Below are 22423 nucleotides of genomic sequence, written 5' to 3'. Positions count from 1 at the left end.
AATAGTTTATAGAAAATCTGTAGACGACATAAAAACTTAAGGGGCAACAAAAAATTATGCCACTAAACTTATTCCAATTGACATTTTTACTCACCTAGTCCATTACGCACGTTAGCTACGAGTCTCATAGCTGGATTTGTGACTATGCCGTTCCTCTTGCTCTTACTGTAGACAGAATAAAACATTGGTTTATTTCCAAGAAGGTATATCGAATAAAACCCAAGCTAAATCACGAGTGAAGACCCTCCTATATTTAACTACACACACATACATTGCTAACTGGTGCATAATTTACATAGAATCCGGTTTAAACATTGACTATTATATTTATATATTAATTTATAACACATATGTTCGTTGAGTTTTAACTTATATATAGAAATAACTAAAAAATACATGATATATTTTATTTTCAACATATTCCGCTTATGACATAGTGACATTTAATGGCATCTATTATATAGTATAGTAGTTTTAAATTTATGTTATAATGTAATTATGTGAATTGCAACCTTGCAGCCTTGCTGTTACCACTACTAGATTTTCTCAAAAACTAGTTGTATAAAGATTTTTTTTTAATTGAAATTTGATGCTAATTTCAGTTCAAAATATAATTTCTTATGTAAGGATACTAGATCGTTAGCCAGATAGTTGATTTATAACATGATATACATATAAAAAGATTGAAACTCTTCGTCTATAATATTTCTTAAATCAAATGTCTAAAAAATTTGTGATTTATAATAGAAGAACAGACGCGCTACGTATTGTTGATATTATTATGTATATACGGGCGTTACATGCTGAAAAGTGAAATTTTTGTTTTTTATAATATGACTTATACAAATAATTCAAACAGTGCTGATAATTACATTTCAATGTAAATTAAATGTGCTGTCAAATAAATTAGTTCTGTTAAATGAAGCTTAGCGCTGTTAAAATGTTAGATGTAGTTAACACATTAACTTCTTTAATTTACTGTAAAAAGAATAAATAACTTTGTCGATAAAGATATGTTTCGAAGCATTAAAATGAGTGTAGCCTAATTCTTCACTGATCACATTAAAAAGACATTAGAATTGAATACACTTCACAGTATAATATAAATTACCCCCATAACTAAGTTTCATTGCACTAATCTGTTGAAATTATATGATAATCTGTGACCAGTATACTTAGTATTATAGGAATGAAAATATGATTTTGTGTTAATTACTTAATCTTAACTTTAGTTGCAGACATAGTGTGTAGAGTTATCTACAATATATCGAAGTTATTGTGTTAAAGAGTTAGTTTTATACTGTAACCACGTTAATGATTTTTATAATGAGCTTAGAACTAATGTTATTAATACTTTCGTACTTAACACCAATACCTCTAACAATAAAACTATAATTACTTGGCTTATCCATAAAAATCAAACCTTCCACAAAACTAGCTAAGAATACAACAATGATCTGTTATTATCTGAGGTCATATTGTAAATATTCTTAAATTATCTTTTTATCTAGAATAGGCTGAAACTGGTCAAGAGCTAAGTTCATTAGACGTTTGACATTTTTATGAATAAGTAGCATATAAATTAAGTGACAAAATTAAATCTGAAACAAATATTAAATAACACAACTTATTAAATTACCTTTCATGTATTTTTTATTTTTATCCATTAACCAAAGTACTGGCCGCCTAATAACACCTGTATTATAACTAGTTGGTAACTAAAAAGAAAACAGCCACCACCACATTTCTATGCCACAGATAATACCAAACAAACTAATGAACCATCCAATTAAAGGTAACTAACGAAACAGGCATGGCATCACGTAATATCACAGTATATACGTGTATTGCGAACAATGAATTGCCCGTCTTAAGGATTAAAGTGTTTCCTCTGCCACGTTGACTGATTTCTGATAGATAGACCTATAGGCAAATCACATAACTTTGCCACAACTAAGATACAATGATGATGGTAATGAATGATGATGATGTTACAGTATAAACCTATCACCAGCATAGCCAATCATAGCCAAAATTCGCAGACGAGCGGTGACTGTACTGTGCCCATAACTTGTTGAAACAACAACCTACCTCTTCCTGTTCCCCACAGGAGTCAATTCATGTTAAAATTGATTATACTATCACACCTTTATCAGACTGATAAAGGTGTGATGATATACTAGCCCGCGGTTGACCACTAATGTGGAGAAGGGCTCAAATCAATATACATAGTACTCTAACATAAGGCCCCACTACTGACAAAATAATGGACGGAGTCTTTTGAAGTAACAGGCCTGAGACGACACATGGACCTGGTCACCAGACCATTGTACATCCATATATATATATATATGTATATATGATGTATGCGTGTTTGAGTGAACCAACTTGTTGATTGTTCAAGCACAATAACAACACAAGATCTTAGATGAGACCTTCTTTGTAAACTTTCTATATAAACATTCATATACATCACCGAATGCAATTACACAGCAGCTCTTCGCGCACCATACAAGTGTGTCAGTTAGCGTACAGGGGTGTCACGAGCGCATTGCTGACCCATAAGAATGAAACCTTAATATGCCCTTCTTGAAAAACCCTATACTGTAGTCTCTAGAATATTAGACTGCGTTTGAACAGACACTATGCCATTTAGGAACAAAATCATGTTTCTGTTCAAAACTGTTCAAAAAGTTCAAAGCTTTAACACCTGTCTTATGTTAGCCATTTGAACACAGATTCTTTAATCTAAGATCCAGTAAAATAGGACGTGTCTAATACAATGCCCAACTATATTTTTTGTGCACCAATACGATAACCGCTTCTTGAACTATTTATAAGTAGAGAAGTAAGTTTCTGTCCGATTGCAATTATTGCCACAAATATATCTACATAATTAAAATTTTCTTTTAGCAAACTACTGCTAATACCCACAACTTTTACAACAGTTATATATTTAAAGTTGTATGCCAATGACATTTTTTTTTTCAATAACAATCCTTTATGATATGTATGTATCTCATATACATACATATGTAAAAAATGTAATAAAGAGGAATGTTGATTCAAATAAAAAATTAAAGGAAAGTATATCCTTTTGTATTATTGGTTGGATTGATTATTGAAATATAAAAACAATTGAATTACGATACTACTGGACAGAAACGTATTCCTTGACTATTTATAATCTATGTAAACTATTTTTATACAGGAACTAGGCAATGGAGTCATGTACTATCCCTCGTACGTTTACAAAAACATAGATAATAGATACATACGCTTATTGCTCCAATGACCATGATAACTTCTAATATATAAAAAATAAACAACACAGTACAGTCACCACCCACCAACGGAACATTATACCATCTCTCTCACTCACGTTTTCTTAAATATCCTGCCTCTCGCTCGTCCAATAGTGCCCACTATCCGGTTGTATGCAAGGCGACCCTTCGATGCGTACACCTCTCTAGTAGGATATTCTAATATGTTAAATTCGTAACGAATAATTTTCTCATATTAAATAGATATGTTTATTAATATATATAAATATATTAATATATATTACTACGACTATACTATTTTTAGTATATTGATCGTCATTATACTTGGAGTTTCTATAATATAATTTTCTTTAGCCTAAACTCTAAAGATCATCGAAATTTAAAGACTGCCTTCGAATCAACCGTTTATATCACCATGCCAGACTTGTTGAAAGACAAACAACACAAATACTACTTAATTCACTTTCACAACTCTAACTAAATCATTTGCGGCACAAGTTTAGATTCCGGTAACAATAAATTATGACAGATGAGAAAATTAATCGTTAGAGAAAATTCTAGTAATTTGCCGCATTTAAATAAGAACATAAAATCTGGTATAAAAGCAGAGGCGAGGTTATGCAACAAAAGTAGAAAAGAGATATACCTACTATTTTGGGAAATACCATATCAACGTATTTGGCCAATACATCATAGAACGTTCTTACAGACAAATGTATTTTGAGGAACTTTTATTTGTAAACTATTGATTGTTATAGACTCAAGACTGGCTGATATGAAAGATAGCTGTTTTAGATTTCGAACTATGACTATCTGTCGACAATTAAAATAATAGAGATTTCAGCACTCGACAAGATGTCAAGCAGTAGGTATATCTCTACTTATATACATCATACAGCTAAAGCAATTAACATTCACAAGTAATTAATAAACGATAATAGAAATATCTTCTCTTAAATTATTTATTTGATTTTAATACTTTATATACAGTAAATACATTTAAAATAACAGGATACAACGATATTAAAAAATAATTGTGTGTATTACCATACAATCTGTATTATTTAATATAACTATTACTCCACGCAACTTTTCACGCGCGGTTGTCTACATAAAATAATTAAGTTTCTTCCTAAAAAACCAATTTCACAGAGTTACGACGAAATCTGTCAATTAGATGAATTTCAACTCTATCACGAATAACAAAAGTAGATATTTCAATATCCCAGTGATTTTTTTGTCATATTTACAATAGCATAGAGCAAGATGACAGACATGCTATTAAACTTTAGTACATTTACATTGAAGAAATTATTATTTGTCATAGTAAGAGATATTACAAATTCGATGGTTTTTATTCTTGTTTATAACACACTTTTATAAGAATGATCTTTCTTTACCTGTCACTTCTATCCTGCGGCTTGCTGTCTCTCCCTAGGATGATTCGCATGTGAGTGTCCCGATTGAAATGAGTGTCCGTCAGTATCGGCTGATTAGTCAGACTCGGAGGCTGAGATCCTGAAATATCAATTTTCTTGATAAAACGTATACATACTATTTTCAATATCTCCTAATAGTAATAAATCATTCAGTCTCATTGAACAAAAACAGTCGGAAAACAAATATTTTAATAAGACAACTAAATTATTATTGCTTATGTGTTGACATTATTTCTTTAAAGAAGTAATTCCATGACTATGTCTACTTTATCGTGTTCATGTAAAGTAAATAATATCCATTACCATATAGATCTTCTAACTTACCAAAAGCATGTGTGGGCTGCGTAGGGCTGCATATATCGCTGACAGGGCTCCGCGGAGGCGACGCATACAACGGACTCATGTTATCTCTGTCGTACCCGCCGTAATGCCGCTCCTCACGCCGTCTGTCCCGCTCGCACGCGTATCCACGGATATCTGCATCTCGCTCGTTCGCTGCGTAACTCCTACTGATCATATAATAATAACATTGACTTACGTTATGATTGTGCATGGATAAATATATAATATATATAATTATACATATATAAATTATTAATAAGAAAACATTATTTAATAATGATTTAAATATATATGGTCTGTTAAAAACCACTAAAACATAAAGAAAGACATACGCGATACGTTTTATTTCTTTTCAGAAGATGTTTTGCAAATCACATACCTCAATTTAGAGTCCTTTTCTACCACATGGTGTTCCGGTATTGTACTATCTCGTTCTTTATCCCTTCTCCCTCGGCCGCACCGAGCTACTTGTTGCGTGAACGAGAGAGACAGATTTGTGCGACTAGGCTGTAAAAGAGTTTTATGTAAATTAGAATTCACGACAATAACTAATCTGCTTGTATTTTAATAACTACCATATAATTACTTAATGCAATTAAAAAATAAATAATTAAAATATCTGTGATTTGCATAGTCATATAGTTAATTTTATATATTACTAGCTAACCGCCCCGGCTTTGCATGGGTGTACATGTATTGTACATATAATTCTTCGTCTTAAATCACTCTGTCTACTGCTAAAAACAGCATCAAAATCCGTTGCGTACTTTAAAAGATCTAAACGAACTGACAGCATAAGCCTATTCATTTTATACTATGAAAGTTATATAAATTTTAATGCCAATTGAATTAATTGTCCATTCAGTATCCAGAGTTATATTAACTTATTCTTATTATATTATGTCCTAAAAATAAAGAAATACCTTATCATGTGTATTGTGGACGTGATCAGTGTTATGTTCGTGGTGGTCGTGCGAACGGCCCGAGCCCGCAGTCAAGTTTGAAGATGACTTGGTCGAGTTAGAACTGTGCACGCTGCGACGCTTGTACTCTGGAGAACCTATACGAAGGATATATAATAATATATATAGAGTTTTATTGCACGGTGTAACATTGACGTTTATACTCTTCAATAGTCTCTTCAATAGTAATTTACTTAATACAGGTTGCTAATCATTCCGCTGGCGGTAGCGGTAGACTACTATTAATAGTCGTGTAACTGACCAGCGCTGGGCGGGCGCGCGGGCTGCTGCAGGTCGAGGGCGGGCGCGGGGGCGGAGGGCGGCGCGGGGGCGGAGGGCGCCGCCCAGCGCTCCAGCAGGCGGCAGATGCTGGCGTGCCCCGCTCGCCAAGCCACCTTCGCCGGCGTCCGCCCTGTGCACACCACACAAGATTACAACGTGCAATAGTCTATCCGTGACCTATCTATGATTATAAATACTTTAACAATATAATATTTTTCATATAGATGCTCTAATATACATATTTCATATATGTTATCACTTACCACAATGATCTGCTTGTAACGGATCGGCACCGTGTTGCAGTAACCATAGCACGCATTCCTCGTGACCTTCTTGGGCTGCTATACCTGTAAGGTAATCATTATGTTACAGTTCTGTTTTAGTAAACAATTCAAACACTACACCTTTAATTTAGTCATGTTGGTAGAAAATAAAATCTAGGCGGGGGAGGTACGCCGTGCTGCAGCAGAGTTCGCGGCGGAGTGCGGAGTGCGGAGTACCGACCTAGTGGAGTTGCGCCCTGCGTGCACACGGCGGCGGGGGAGGCGCCGTGCTGCAGTAAAGCTCGCAGGGCGGAGGCCCGCCCGCGCCAGGCTGCAGCATGCAGTGCTGTTCGTGCGCAGCGATCGCGTCCGTCCACTACAGCGCCACCTATCATAACAGAAATGCAAGTGAGTAAAGTAACATCAAGTAAAATAGTTACCCTGTTACATAGTCCTAAAGGGAGTGTTGAATATCGTTAAAATAAAAAAGCTCTGGATCTGAATATCAGAACAGAATGAAAACTAAACATATTTGGATATGGTGAAAGTATTGTAAAAGATAATTTAAATAATAGCATAACTCACCAACTTTTATTAGTAAATTCACCATTTCTGTGTGCCCTTGCCACGCCGACACGTGTAATGGAGTTCGACCCTAAAAAACAAAAATACAAAAATTTACATAAAAATAACATTATTGCTCAGAAACTAACATGGACTTCGCATTTCAAATTAAATATTACGTACTTAAACGTTAAAAAACATTTCCGTTAATATTTCTTGAGCCGTATAATATTGAATTATGAGATCCCGCAGAAAGCTTGAAGATCTTTATCTACTAAAGATCTTCAAGCTTTCTGCGGGATCTAAACCTAGTTTCAACCTAGCACAGACTCTCACAAGAAACAACTATTGTACCTACTTGAAAGTTTAAACATACCGTATATTATGAGGTTCCTTGTGACTAGTAAATAAATATTACTATTATTATTTTTGTAATATATGTATGTAGACAACACAGACCAAACACCTGGGGAAAAGTTTCGACTACGCACAATTAGTTGTGTTACAATTGAAGACTGCAGCGTGCGAGCTGATAGCGCGTTATGGCGAGCCGGTCGTCTAGCGCGAACACGTAGAGCGCGCTGCGTACCTCAGTGTCGGTGGTGTTGACGTCTGCGAGCGCGTAGAGCGCGCTGCGTACCTCAGTGTCGGTGGTGTTGACGTCTGCGAGCGCGTAGAGCGCGCTGCGTACCTCAGTGTCGGTGGTGTTGACGTCTGCGAGCGCGTAGAGCGCGCTGCGTACCTCAGTGTCGGTGGTGTTGACGTCTGCGAGCGCGTAGAGCGCGCTGCGTACCTCAGTGTCGGTGGTGTTGACGTCTGCGAGCGCGTAGAGCGCGCTGCGTACCTCAGTGTCGGTGGTGTTGACGTCTGCGAGCACGTAGAGCGCGCTGCGTACCTCAGTGTCGGTGGTGTTGACGTCTGCGAGCGCGTAGAGCGCGCTGCGTACCTCAGTGTCGGTGGTGTTGACGTCTGCGAGCGCGTAGAGCGCGCTGCGTACCTCAGTGTCGGTGGTGTTGACGTCTGCGAGCGCGTAGAGCGCGCTGCGTACCTCAGTGTCGGTGGTGTTGACGTCTGCGAGCGCGTAGAGCGCGCTGCGTACCTCAGTGTCGGTGGTGTTGACGTCTGCGAGCGCGTAGAGCGCGCTGCGTACCTCAGTGTCGGTGGTGTTGACGTCTGCGAGCACGTAGAGCGCGCTGCGTACCTCAGTGTCGGTGGTGTTGACGTCTGCGAGCGCGTAGAGCGCGCTGCGTACCTCAGTGTCGGTGGTGTTGACGTCTGCGAGCGCGTAGAGCGCGCTGCGTACCTCAGTGTCGGTGGTGTTGACGTCTGCGAGCACGTAGAGCGCGCTGCGTACCTCAGTGTCGGTGGTGTTGACGTCTGCGAGCGCGTAGAGCGCGCTGCGTACCTCAGTGTCGGTGGTGTTGACGTCTGCGAGCGCGTAGAGCGCGCTGCGTACCTCAGTGTCGGTGGTGTTGACGTCTGCGAGCGCGTAGAGCGCGCTGCGTACCTCAGTGTCGGTGGTGTTGACGTCTGCGAGCACGTAGAGCGCGCTGCGTACCTCAGTGTCGGTGGTGTTGACGTCTGCGAGCACGTAGAGCGCGCTGCGTACCTCAGTGTCGGTGGTGTTGACGTCTGCGAGCACGTAGAGCGCGCTGCGTACCTCAGTGTCGGTGGTGTTGACGTCTGCGAGCGCGTAGAGCGCGCTGCGTACCTCAGTGTCGGTGGTGTTGACGTCTGCGAGTGCGTAGAGCGCGCTGCGTACCTCAGTGTCGGTGGTGTTGACGTCTGCGAGCGCGTAGAGCGCGCTGCGTACCTCAGTGTCGGTGGTGTTGACGTCTGCGAGCGCGTAGAGCGCGCTGCGTACCTCAGTGTCGGTGGTGTTGACGTCTGCGAGCGCGTAGAGCGCGCTGCGTACCTCAGTGTCGGTGGTGTTGACGTCTGCGAGCGCGTAGAGCGCGCTGCGTACCTCAGTGTCGGTGGTGTTGACGTCTGCGAGCGCGTAGAGCGCGCTGCGTACCTCAGTGTCGGTGGTGTTGACGTCTGCGAGCGCGTAGAGCGCGCTGCGTACCTCAGTGTCGGTGGTGTTGACGTCTGCGCCGCAGTCCGCGAGCAGGTAGCGCGCCATGGCGAGCCGGTTGTCGAGCGCGAGCACGTACAGCGCGCTGCGGCGGTCGGCATCCAGCGCATCCACGCTGGCACCGCGTGACACGAGTGCACGCACCGTCGCAAAGTGACCTTCCAGCGCCGCCAGCCTGTACACAAAATATACCTCACTTCGTATACACGTAACTTACCTTACTTATTTACTGTACTGTTTCTGTTCAGTACTGCTACAAACTGTACTGAACAGAACACCAAAATGTGTAGTTATACATTACAATATATTTATCCAATGGCAATTCATGTTGATTTATTGATAATCTGATAAATATTTAATGATAATTTCATTACTAGTACATAACATGTCAATGCTATAATAGGGTTCAAGATTATTATTACTACAATACCTGAGAGCAGTCTTTCCATCATGAGCATGTTGATCAACTGGTGCACCCCACTCGTCCACTAGTAACTCCACGAGTCTGGTGTGACCCTCCTGCGCGGCCAGCATTAGGGCTCCTTTGCCGTCATTATCTGCTTCGTCCACTTTTGCGCCTGCTTCAAGTAAAGCTTCACATACTTCGATATGACCTGTAGGTATTGTGTATGTTTTATACATCTATTTTTATAATTAGAAATTAAAGCAAGTATACAAAAACTTTTTTGTTAAAAATATTCGTAACATGTTAATCGGAAATAAACAAAATTTGATGGGAAACAGTCAAAAGTTATTAATTTCCATAAAAATTAGAAAAACAAGTCTATTTTTCTTTAATTAATTCATTAGATTTTTTAAATTAATTCATAAGTCATTAGATTCGTAATTTTAATTACCACTATTCCGAAATATGTTGCCCAAGAATATCACATACCTTCAAAAGCGGCGTAGTGCAGCGGTGTCCATCCTGAATTGTCCCTGTGGTGTTCATCGAGACCACGGTCCAGTAACTGCCGCACCACCTCTACGTTACCTACACATCAAAATAAATAGTTGTAGACTTCAACGAGCAAGTTACTATGCACGGAATAAAAACAGCAGCAGGCGCAGTGTGTGTGCATAGCCCGCCGCCGCCAAAACACAACAGCAGCTCGTACGTCCTACCCAAACGGGTGGTGGCCGTGTACTGACAGTGTGCAGCAGCGGTGCTGATCCCGGTGCGCCTGTGTGTTAATGGAGTCGACGGAGGCGTCCCAGAACAGCAGCAGTCGCAGTGAGCGCGCCTGGCCTGTCGCTACTAGCGCACACGTCTGCCCCGGGCGGTGACTGACCGCATACTGACCTTGTGCAGCAGCAGTACTGAGTACGGTGCGGCCTTCTGCGTCCATGGAGTCGACGCATGCGCCCCAGAACAGCAGCAGGCGGAGTGTACGAGCATGTCCCGCTGCGGCCGCCGCCCACAGTGCCGTCCGCCCGGCGCCGTCAGCCGCCTCGGCATCGGCTTCTGCCTCTAGCAGCAGCTCACACGTCTCGCTGTCGACCAGCACATGCACGTTTCAAACGTTATAATATAAATTTAATATTATAAATTCATCAGTATTTATCCTTTCATGAACTAAACACGTGAACAGAACTCAATGTAATTTAAATTACTATAGACCTACAAATGTTATCTCTTGTGTCAAAACAGCAACCGTAGTCAAGTATACCAAATTGTAGTTGTGCATATGTAAACAAGAGTAACTGACGTGTGTCCCTCGAAGGCGGCGACGAGTAGGGGTGTGGCGTTGTCTCTGTCTGCCTTGGATACGTCTGCACCACGCTCGAGTAGTAACGCAGCGCAAGCAGCGCCCGTAGCGCACAGCGACGCTACCGACAGCGCCGTGCGACCTGCACATACACACATTACATACACATCACTGAATATATTTTCGTAAAACATACTAAATGTTCGCACTGGAATAGGTGTCATTATTGCTAAAGTAGGAAACAGTAATAAATACAAAGACACAAAATTGTATGTCATTATTAAAAAAGTGGTCTTGAAGAAACAATATTTATCACAAGACATTGCATATAAAATAGTAGGTATCAATAATTTTTTACAAAACACATACATTGTTGTGCAATTCGAAAAACAGATCAAAAGGCCATATATTTTTAAAAACTGTCATAGCACAATTCATGTAATAAAACATTATTGTATTCTAATTCAAGCTGCAAATATTAATAATTTATCAAATGACATAAAAATATATTTATTTGTAGATCTGTTCAGGCTCTTATAATATGTCAAATCTACCGTCAGTTCTGAGTATTTTGAAGCTATCAAGAACAAACAAAAAACTCAGCAATTCTTTTTCTAATGATAATTCAATAACGATTTGATTTAGAACATTGACAGATAATGCTAAAATTAATGACCTCATTCAACTAAAGCAGTAAAACTAATTAACTTACCATCTTCATCAGCGTGATCGATCTCAGCACCTGCGTCTAAAAGAGCACGGACTATATCTGCGTGGCCCATGTACGCAGCTGCTATGAGTGGCGTTCGTCCCTCCGCATCCGCTTTGTCCGGATTCGCGCCGGCCGCCAATAACCGAGACACCACTGCCTCGTGGCCCGACCATGCTGCCGCTCTATTAAAAATATATGTATAAATAAAAGTGAAAATAAAACATTACCTATGTACATATACAAAAAAAACGTAAGTCTCTTTTATAAATACAAAATAGGCTCCACCGCAGATGAGCGGATAATATGACTTTTATAACTTCATGTATTACAATTGTAAATTTTATGGATGTCACTCACCTTAGAGCTGTCCTGTTATCAGCGTCTACGCAATCCACGTCACACCCGTATTCTAATAGCACTTCAACGACCTGCAGAGAACAGATAACATATTAAAAAAAAAATCTTCGTCGATTTCTACATATTCCTCATATTAAAATATATTATGTTTTTGCCCCGTATTCATATAAATTAGGCGCTAAAGCACGCACAATTAATTGATTTAAAAACGCGGGAATGGCCGAGTTAATAGCGCGCGTAAAGTACGCATGATCAAAGAACGCGGGAATGCGCGAGCTAACGGCGCGCACGGTCTTTCTTCGCGCGTAAAGTACGCATGATCAAAGAACGCGGGAATGCGCGAGCTAACGGCGCGTGCCTGCGTGAACGTGAAATAGCGGAGGCGTAAGGGCAGGCAGTGGTGGCGTACCTCTGTGTGTCCGGCCCAGGCGGCGGCCCGGAGCGGGCTCCAGCCGTCGGCGTCGGGCGCGCCCGCGGCGGCGCCGGCCCGCAGCAGCGCGGCGGCGGCGGCGGCCCGGCCCGCGCGCGCCGCCGCGTGCAGCGCCGAGCTGCCCGCGCCGTCCACGGCGCTCGCCAGCTGCGGCGCCCGCTACCACACATCCCCACACGCTGTTTAGCCACCTCTTCGCTTCCGATGGTCACATTTTTTTATATCTATCTCAATTATCTCATGTCGCAAACGATACAACCGAGAGACCGTTTTAAGGGTCTCGCTAGTCGACCGGTTTAACCACCGTTTTACTTCCGATGGTCATATTTTTGTCTACTTTATTGCACTTGTAACTTTAAATATTTGATATTTAATGTTACGAGTGCAAAGTATATATTATTAAGATCGCCGGTTCGATTGCTCGCCCGCATACATTTGTATTCATGAGTGTAAATGTTTTTGTCGCTCTGCGTGTCTTCTGTGTGTATTATGAATATATTTACAAAAACGCTACTAGTATCAATGTATTTATATCAGTTGTTTAGTACCCAAAACGCAAGCTCTGCTTAACATGGAACTGCCGTTTAGACTTGTCTTGATGCTCATTATATTGTCCTTCATTGGTACCTCGCCTACTTACACTGTTAGCGCAGAGAAATGGGTTATTCCTTTATATTAAATTAAAAAAACATGCTCGCATTCATGTAACTATATATATTAGTACATGACATAACTTTTGCTTCATATAATGCAATTATATCATAGTGTTATACATATATAGTCATATGACGCCAACATTACTATATAATGTGTACCTTTAATAGCGCAATAAGAGTATCTTCATCCCCTTTAGCAGCGAGTTCGTGTACTAAGTTTGGATCCAGTAACTCTGGTTCTACTTGTTCATCTTCGTTAATCTCCTGGCTCTCCTCAGTTTCCGGTTGGTCTGTATTTAGCTGGAGGAAATGGGATCGTTATTAAACAACTTGTTACGTATTCTATTTTCTTTGAAAATTATGTAGTCAACACAAAATGCAATGAAATATATAATCAAATCCAAAGCTAGGCTGATAAATATGAAAACATGTAAACGACAGTAATGCTGATGTAATGTAATTATAATTATTTAAGACGTAACTCAAAATACACGAATATAAAATAAAATGAAAAATTAAAGAACTCAATAACCGAAAACAACATAATCATATATTTCATTAATCATAACTTCAAAGGAATAATAAATAATTGAACGCAGACTAATGAGACGTAGCGATAAACTTCTAATCGTTACAAATAACTCATCTCCATATTCTACTGACATCAACAGTCTAATGGTTAAAAAAATGTGAGTTGTGATATTGAAGATGCGGTCACTATTTACATACCAGCGCACGTATCTCGTCGGCATCACTCTCTGCGACCACTGAATCTGCTCTACTTAGCTCCAACAGAGTTCTGAATACCCGCCGGTCACGTGGCCAGTGCGCTCCACCCGATCCAGATACGAGTTCAGGCATTATCGTCTCTAAAGTCGACTGGTCGCCTGTAACTGAAGATTATTACAAATGATAGCAAACTCGGTTTCATCCATATAATATGTTACAAACTATACCCGCGAATTCACCCGCAAGAAATTTATATCCTATGTGTTATTCTGATGTATAAAGCTACATTACTGTAAAGTTTCATCAAAATCCATTCAGTAGTTTTTTTTTGCATGAAGAAGTAACAAACATCCATCCATACTCACAAACTTTCGCATTTATATAGAAAAGTGCAAAATGCCTGTATTTATTTTATTAATATTGTGCATAAAAATACATTAAATCAATAAAAAAAACATTACACACACTACCATATATTTGACACACATGCATCAATTAAATAAGTTCATTAACCTAAATGACTATTACATAAATAATTGATGCCTAACATTCAAAAGTCATAACATTCTTAGGAAAAAAATTGAATCATTATATTCGTAGTTTAAGACGTCATTACATTGTAAAACCTAAATGGACAGTCCCAGTATTCATTCACAACGATTTTAGCGTCAATAATGTTTCCTTTATGTCTATTGAAGTATTGTTACCGTCACCTACAGATATGAATGTGGTATTGTTACTTAAGCGTGCATAACATACTGATATATACATATATGAGTATTTTTATACATTATTATCAGCATTTGTATTCACGAATATGATTGTTTGTATTGGTCTGGGTGTTTTCTGTATACATTTTATATGTATTTATTTAGTAAAACTATTTAAGTATCACTATTAATTGCTTAGTAGCCATATAGTACAAGCTCTGCAAATAATAAAAAAAAACAAATATATCTATTCAAATTTCATTCATTATCAAATATGTAAAATCCAATTTTAGTTCATTACTTACTTTAAAGACTTACTAAATTTATAAAACAGCTACTGTTTATAAAAAAATATATTTGGTTTTGTTGATTAATATACTTGAGAGTTTTCAATGTGTAATCTAGACTATTTTCTATATATTTTCACAGTTTTATTATTATATTATATTACATTTATGTTTCACTATAATTTGTAACTAATTAAAACTAAATGTTAAATTTTATTTTTCACATATATATCACATTTTTTTATTAATAAACAGGACACGTTACAACACCGATCGACAAATGCTCAGCAACTACTAAATAAAGTGATTGTCCTGCTAAGTTTCCTACTACTTACACATTAATTAAACATCAAATATAAGCCATGTCATTAAGCAATTAGAGTACACTATTTAATAACTCAAAATACAGGATGAGATAAAGAAATTATTTGTAATTGTATTCATTGAAAATAATGAGAAATATTAGGTCAGTTACAAGAAGATAAGCTGATTAGTTCATTGAAAAATATTAGATAAAAACCACATGAGTTATCTGACTTGATGTCCGTACAGAGTACTATTGAAGACTAGACATAGAATTGCCATTAGGGGCGATCTACTAATTATGCAACTCCAATTTCTGTAATAAGTAATACGTAGCGAAATAGATATAAACGCGTATTATAACTAATGTTAATTGTGTGATAGCTCTTTATAAAATAAAAATTAATCCTTAAAATATGGGATGAATTAAAGATATGAATTCAAAAGCGTCATAAGGAAGAGAGAATTAATACATAAATAATAGACGTAGGGACGATAGACCTAAGGTAAAAATTCTCCATCTCCATCTAGCGCGGCATCTTAAAAAAATGTGGTAGTGTTCAATAACTGGCTGTCTGTTCTCTATCTATATTATAACACTAACTCATGTTAATATAGAAGTAGATTGCGATATGTTACATCCGTAGATTCCGGATATCTAAAGGATGTTTAGTTTCTATACCTACTTTAATGTTAATTTATAGACAATGTGTCCTGCTAATCTGCATCGATTTATGCCTATTAGAGGGAAGTATGACATAATATATGTGTTAGATATAGTATATGTACATATATGCTTAGTTTTACTTTATCGTTGTTGTTTGTTTGTTTTATAACATAAAACATATTATAAATACTGTGGATGTATAAATATTACTTCCATAACCACAATAGACTATAAACAAATAAATAATAAATAAGGATAAAATTAAATGCTTCTATAATTCCATATAAATACATCGCTACCTATAATTATTTGCAGTGTAAAATTTCCACTAAGGAAATCCGCAAACACTTTACTTAAATACGCTCAAGGGAAGACCCTTGTAGCCATTACAAAAATCTAATAAATGGACATGAGTATACAATCCTAATCCCCAGTTTACGGCGGTTGTCTAGCGGTTCTATATCAGTTATCTAGTACCCATAACACAAGATCTTCTTAGCTTGGTACTAGATGGCGTTGTGTTTTGGGATACTAGATTATTATAGTTTACAGATTCTGATAACAATCTGTTAATATTCGGACTATCCTATGCAAAACGATAATAGCCTTCTATATATGAACAGAACCATGGTCATGAAGTCAGCATATGTCGCGCATAGTGTTTATTGAGAATTTAGTCTATGCCTACCCTGTAATTAAAATATGATCACTGGAAATAATATTACGAATTTTCGTGGGACTACGTGAAAGCAGCTTCAATCAGATAGTCTGAGAGAAAGGGGATTGTTAATAATAAATGTGTAATGTGTAATATTGGTAACCCCATTGGTAATAATGTACCATGTCAGGTTGACCTCTGCGTGTTCTCCCTGGGAACCATCCTGATAAATTCATGGTGTATTTACCACGATGGGCTAACTAGCCTGACCTCAAGTGCATCTTATCATCCTCCACAGTGCCCCGTTAGGGTAAACCGTTAGCTCAGGCGGGTGCAACATTCCATTAATATCCATAAGAAAAATCAGATAGCCATGTTTAAATATGTTACACGCAAGTACAATATTTCAATGTGTATTTTATGAATCAGCATGGTTTGTGGACTGTGGCCTATTTCTCATTGACGTAAATGCAGTCAGACAGTCTGTGAAACATTACATTCTTATCATTGTACTTTTATTATTGTATCCTTATGTACTAATTCCTGTACTATAATAAAACCAATCCATTGCCTTTATTTTAAATACATATATTAGTCAAACAACAGCTCCATAAACATAATTGTTAGGTGTATATACGGCCTCCTCACTGATTACGATTTTATATATAGTATATAGTAGTTGTTGTCAAATATAGATTGACATTATTGTAAAGGAAAACTATAAAAAAAGATAATAGAATTATTCTGCAAACGTACATTATTTATTATTTAACACATCTCAACAAAAAAGAACCCCACCACAAAATCTGGCGACCGTGACTTAGAAGAAAAATGTTGAGATTAAAAAAATCAAGAACTAATTTACGCCGACTATTCACAAAGACTGGGAACCAGTTATCAGAATTATTAAAGGAACCCATACGAAATACTGCGGAAATAAAGGCGTGTCATTCACTATTTAAAGGTAAAGCAGACGAAGTATTTAAAGTAGACAAAGATATTTACAATGAATGGGTGAATGACGACGAAACAAATGAAGATGAATTTTACGCAGATTGGGAAACGGCCGATGAATTTTTGATTAAATGGATTACCCTAGATAATATGTATCAAGAACTTATAGAACAGCAGAATAAACGTCAACCTGCCTCTCAGTTACCAGTCATATCATCTGAGAGACAGGATATAAGTGCAAGAACACCAGATGAAAATATGAGCGTAAATGGAGAATCGATGAACAATGTAACGAAGAGACGATTCACAAAGATTGAGCTAAAAAGGTTTGATTCTAATGTGAGGGAATCCGCTCTCTCTGAGGAGATTTTACGTGCAAGAGAGAGACGTAACCAACTTGAAGAACTACTTCAATTTTTAAACGAGAAGTTGACAGTGAAGAAAAAATCGAGTTGGACAAGTCTAGTTTTAAAAGTTATATAAAAGAAGTCGGTGAGCCGACAATATCATATATTTCATCGGGTATGAGTAAAAAATATGAGGGAGATAAAAAGATACGAAAAGACATAAGAAAAAATTCTTTGAGGTATGAAAAGACTAGTTACGACTATAAACAAAAGAAGGAAGAACAAAAACTAGATACAATTTTGACGTACTATGATTATGAAGAAGTGGAAAATAAATTAGTAATGATTATACAAAGAAAATATTTTCAAGGGAATGACGAGTTTAAGAAATTGAAAAACGAGACTATTTTTACAGATGAAAAGGGTATGATAAGAATGAAAACTAAACTAATTCTGAGCCAAGAAGAAAATAGATATATTAGATGTTTAATAATATTGCCGTGGAGCAGTGTAATTCTATTTCGTCTAGTTCAAGACAAGCATATCAGCTGGAAATTTAAGCCACCGGACCCTACTTGGTGGAGGGGAGGTTGGGTGGAAAGTTGGTACGCTTGGTGGGAAAGATGGTACCCCTGGTGGGACGGGATAGAGAGAGTAGGCAAAATTAAGATAAAGTCTAATGTATTCAAAGCTCATTTACTGTTGGCTACCTGAATAGCACTTCATGTCTGCGGGAGGATGTTAGGTGTATATACGGCCTCTTCACCGATTACGATTTTATAATAGTAGTTGTTGTCAAATATAGATTGACATTATTGTAAAAGAAAACTATAAAAAAAGATAATAGAATTATTCTGCAAACGTATATATTATTTATTATTTAACACATCTCAACAAAAAAGAACCCCACCACAACAATAATAAATATCAATGATATTGCAAAGGATTCTCGGGTGATGTAAAATAATATTTTTGGTAATTGAAATGTTAAGAATATGTCTGTTTCAAAAACTTTTTGGAATGGAATGCTTCCAAACTACTGGTATTTATTTTTTTATCGAAAAAATTTCAGATTGTTGATTGACTAGCCTTATGACAATAAAAAAGCTAAATGCGCTAACTATCAACTTAACCGAAACATCCCAAGCCACGTATTACTTCACAACAAGTTTCTTCGCGAAAAATATGTTTTCTTACTCATAACCTATAAATCTATATGAAGATTTACTTATTACTTTTTAAATAACATTTTCTTTAAAAATACTTAACAATATACTAAAAATAAAATACCTGAAGGTGATTCTTTGCCTTCAGATTCGGCATCCGCTTCTCTCTCTTCGGATTTACTATCTTCTTTCTGTAACAAAAAATATAATATCAACAAAAAACTCACAACAGTAATCTCCACACTCCACCTAGCTCACTGCTTTCTGAATATATTCATTTCATTCATATAACAAAGCTTTCGGCAACCGTGTAATAAAGTAGAAAATTTAAAATAATTTAAAGTATTTTCTGTAAAACAGTACTAGCTGTATTAATACACCAATATCGACCTTACTATTCTATAATATTAGAACTTAAATTACACACAATGAAATCTTGACATTTTCATACCTGTGCGTCAAATGCTTCAAACTGTTTGATAGTGTCGCTCTCTCTCTTGAGTGCGGCTTCAACGTCACAACCGGAATCCAAAACCCACAACAGGAAAAGCGTGTGCAGATCTACCGTTTCATCTGATTGTTCGCTATATGAAGACACAAATAGGTTATTAGCAGTCTACTTCATGATCCCCGCCGATCGATCCCCCGTTCAATTCAAACGGGGATCGAAATTACGACGGCCTGAGCCGAGGTTCGAACCCCTAGTGAAAACCTTAGACTGAAATCATATCTGTCAGGGGGAAGTTAGCCTTCAGCCGCTCCATAAGTCCTTCCGCAGGTTTGGAGTACCAATTGCACTTGCCCTCGTCGTGAAACTGTAAAGGCTAGCTTTGTCTAATGCTGTTAGCATTAGAGTATTCCGACAAAAAAACTACTTATGATTCCAACTCTATTTCTATTATCATTTCACTTCGAACTTACCTGTTTTTGCTCTTCTTCTGAGTCATCAAATGCTGCTCAAGGTTTGTCATGTGAAATATGTAATTGTGTATTTCAAGCGCGGTCAATCTAAAAAAACAGATATTGCAATTTACAGAAAAAAAAAACAGTAAATTACATAAACTAATATCTACCAGTAATATTTATCATAAATATTAGTACTGACAAAAAAAAATCCAACGACATTAAGTCCTTAAATTAATGGATTGAAATTGTCTCAATTAACCAAAACATTGATATTTGGTGGCAATTATATTGGTTGAAATAAAATCTAAATGTGATAGTAGTAGAGAACAAATGTAATCCAAAATTAATGTGAACACTTTGAAGTATGATAATGAAAAATTAAATTAACTTACCTCTTAGCATCCAGCGTGTAGTACATAGCCAGTGCGGCATGACCGTCCGCGGGGCAGCACAGGTATCTGCGTGTGCAATGCTTCACATCTACCAGCCACTTGGCGAAGGAATGGTGGAAGATCGACAAGTATCCCGTACTCCTCTCCATGACCAGGATCCTAAAGAGTACATTTATTTAATAATCTTTGGGGTAAAGGTTTAGTTGTACGACGACCTCGCTTTACTTTAGGGTAGTCGCGGATTCGACTTCTCGCACTCGGTATAAACATTTGTATTCATGAGTATGATTATTTGTATCTTACAAAAGTATATATGTATTTATAACAGTTATGTAGTACCTACCCGATTTATTAGCTTTGGACTAGATGGCGATGTGTGAATTGTCCTAAGATATTACTATTTGTATATTTCCCGAGCCTAAAGCTTTTTCTGTTTTATATTACCACATATTCGTCTGGAAGGGTTGACATAGCCCGTTCTAAACTCAATAATAATGAAACGACGAAACCTTTCAATAAATACGGACTTTTGATATAATAATTATCACGGCTTCATTAAAAATGCTACCTTATTTATTTGGAAATAAGATTAATAATAACTATAGAATAATATTACCGTCTAAGCAGATGTAACCGCCTATTGAAATCTTCTCTTGTGACGCTGTATTCCTTAGTTAGTAAACACTTATATAGCATCTCCTCAGTGACACCGCAACGGGCTGCCAATAGCACATCCAGTAATAGGCGGACCTGCAATAAAGTTACTGTTTAAACATGTTGTCATGATCTTTGCGGTTACAATATATAGGAACTTGATACAAATTTGTCTGTCTTACAGAAACAAACTGATTTACAAAGAGCAACACTTCATTTTCTTGTCAGTGATTCTCCACGGAACTTACTATTTTTTTTAACGAGTGAAAGTGAATATAAATGTCAAAAATGAACAACATAACAATTAATATTATTAACTGTAAATAATGCGGACAAATGGGGCCTTTTGTCCTGATTAATTACAATCTCGCATCTCCTTTCCCATCGTTGGTATTTGACCTGGACATCAGAGATAGTCTTTGTCCAACATGCAATGAATGGTGTTGCTAAAATTAGAAGAGCATCGTCGATTTTTGGTCAAGGATGGGGACTCCGCGAATACAAGAACATTAAATTCCAGACAATATACCTTAGTAAATCGTCTGCCATGGAAGAGTCTCTGCGCGAGCCATAGATACAGCCCATTGAGGGTACCAGGTATCTCGCGGATCTCTCGGAGGGCGATGAATCCGTCCGCTACTCCATCTAAGACCTATCACGAAAACACGCATTTAAGTACTGTGTTAAACAATTGTTACTGTCTATCACGAATACCAACACATAGAACGTTTTGGTTTTAGTACATAATATATTAATTCGTGTGTATAAGAAAATAATTATGTATATCTTTATCTACCGTTCATTAGTTATAAGTTTCAATCTATTATTGATATGTATTTCTTTTATTTGACTAAGTACAAATTGTAAATGCAAATTTCTCTGCTTGCTACTTGGTTGTCTTCTAAAGAACGCTTTTATATATTACACATTAACCCTAAGTAATATACACGAACACTATACAGGTAACAGTACTATACAGGCTAATATGTAATATATAAAGCGTCCTTAGTAGTAAACTTTGTATATTAAAGTGACAAACATAAATAAATACAATATTTTAATTAAACTGCAGCATTATACCTTCTCCAGGTAAAGCAGGCAGCCGTCGCTCTTGATGCGTAGATGGTCGAGTGCGGCCGCGGCAGCAGCCGCCGCTGTAGAGTCGCTCGATACCCGGGCACTGTTATTTTGATAAATAATATGGAATTTAATTTACAATAAACAGTAATTATAATACTTAATATGTAATATACATCAGACTCTATACTACATATACAAAACTTAAAACAAAATAATATAAGAATTAGTTTTGTAAAATATATTTTATATTAAAGAAATTAAAATATTGTACACGAAAGAACAACTGTTTTTTTTTAAGAACCAAATTAAAAGATAAGGAATAAAGATAAGGAAATATAATATAACTGTTTTTATACGATATTTTCTTAATAATTATTTACAATAAATAACAAACATGTATTCATTCGAATGGTATGTACATGTTTATTTGGGCGTCTGAAATGTCTGACAACGAAAATTCATCTGATAATATCCAATGAAAAAAGTTGAAACA

General features: G+C 37.3%; 1 protein-coding gene across 1 annotated transcript in view; it reads right to left on the bottom strand.

Moving 5' to 3' along the window:
- LOC131850395 (ankyrin repeat domain-containing protein 50) overlaps positions 1 to 22423 on the bottom strand; it is a 31140-nt gene that overhangs the window by 3561 nt on the left and 5156 nt on the right. The window contains exons 11-37 of the mRNA XM_059200609.1: positions 21931 to 22030; positions 21380 to 21502; positions 20813 to 20946; positions 20197 to 20355; positions 19820 to 19906; positions 19350 to 19482; positions 19023 to 19089; positions 13807 to 13970; positions 13237 to 13377; positions 12401 to 12580; positions 11992 to 12062; positions 11635 to 11816; positions 10923 to 11064; positions 10517 to 10707; positions 10109 to 10207; positions 9644 to 9827; positions 9205 to 9388; positions 7158 to 7227; positions 6814 to 6960; positions 6573 to 6656; positions 6290 to 6439; positions 5989 to 6125; positions 5445 to 5572; positions 5048 to 5229; positions 4685 to 4802; positions 3383 to 3469; positions 95 to 165 (exon numbers count right to left, since the gene is read on the bottom strand). Of these exons, the coding sequence (XP_059056592.1) occupies positions 95 to 165; positions 3383 to 3469; positions 4685 to 4802; positions 5048 to 5229; positions 5445 to 5572; positions 5989 to 6125; positions 6290 to 6439; positions 6573 to 6656; positions 6814 to 6960; positions 7158 to 7227; positions 9205 to 9388; positions 9644 to 9827; positions 10109 to 10207; positions 10517 to 10707; positions 10923 to 11064; positions 11635 to 11816; positions 11992 to 12062; positions 12401 to 12580; positions 13237 to 13377; positions 13807 to 13970; positions 19023 to 19089; positions 19350 to 19482; positions 19820 to 19906; positions 20197 to 20355; positions 20813 to 20946; positions 21380 to 21502; positions 21931 to 22030 (3515 nt within the window). The remainder of the gene's footprint in view (positions 1 to 94; positions 166 to 3382; positions 3470 to 4684; positions 4803 to 5047; positions 5230 to 5444; positions 5573 to 5988; positions 6126 to 6289; positions 6440 to 6572; positions 6657 to 6813; positions 6961 to 7157; positions 7228 to 9204; positions 9389 to 9643; positions 9828 to 10108; positions 10208 to 10516; positions 10708 to 10922; positions 11065 to 11634; positions 11817 to 11991; positions 12063 to 12400; positions 12581 to 13236; positions 13378 to 13806; positions 13971 to 19022; positions 19090 to 19349; positions 19483 to 19819; positions 19907 to 20196; positions 20356 to 20812; positions 20947 to 21379; positions 21503 to 21930; positions 22031 to 22423) is intronic.

Source organism: Achroia grisella, unplaced genomic scaffold, assembly GCF_030625045.1.
Source record: "Achroia grisella isolate CSIRO2021 unplaced genomic scaffold, CSIRO_AGI_Agris_v1 utg114, whole genome shotgun sequence".
Lineage (NCBI taxonomy): Eukaryota > Metazoa > Arthropoda > Insecta > Lepidoptera > Pyralidae > Achroia > Achroia grisella.
This window is presented reverse-complemented; position numbering and strand designations above follow the sequence as displayed.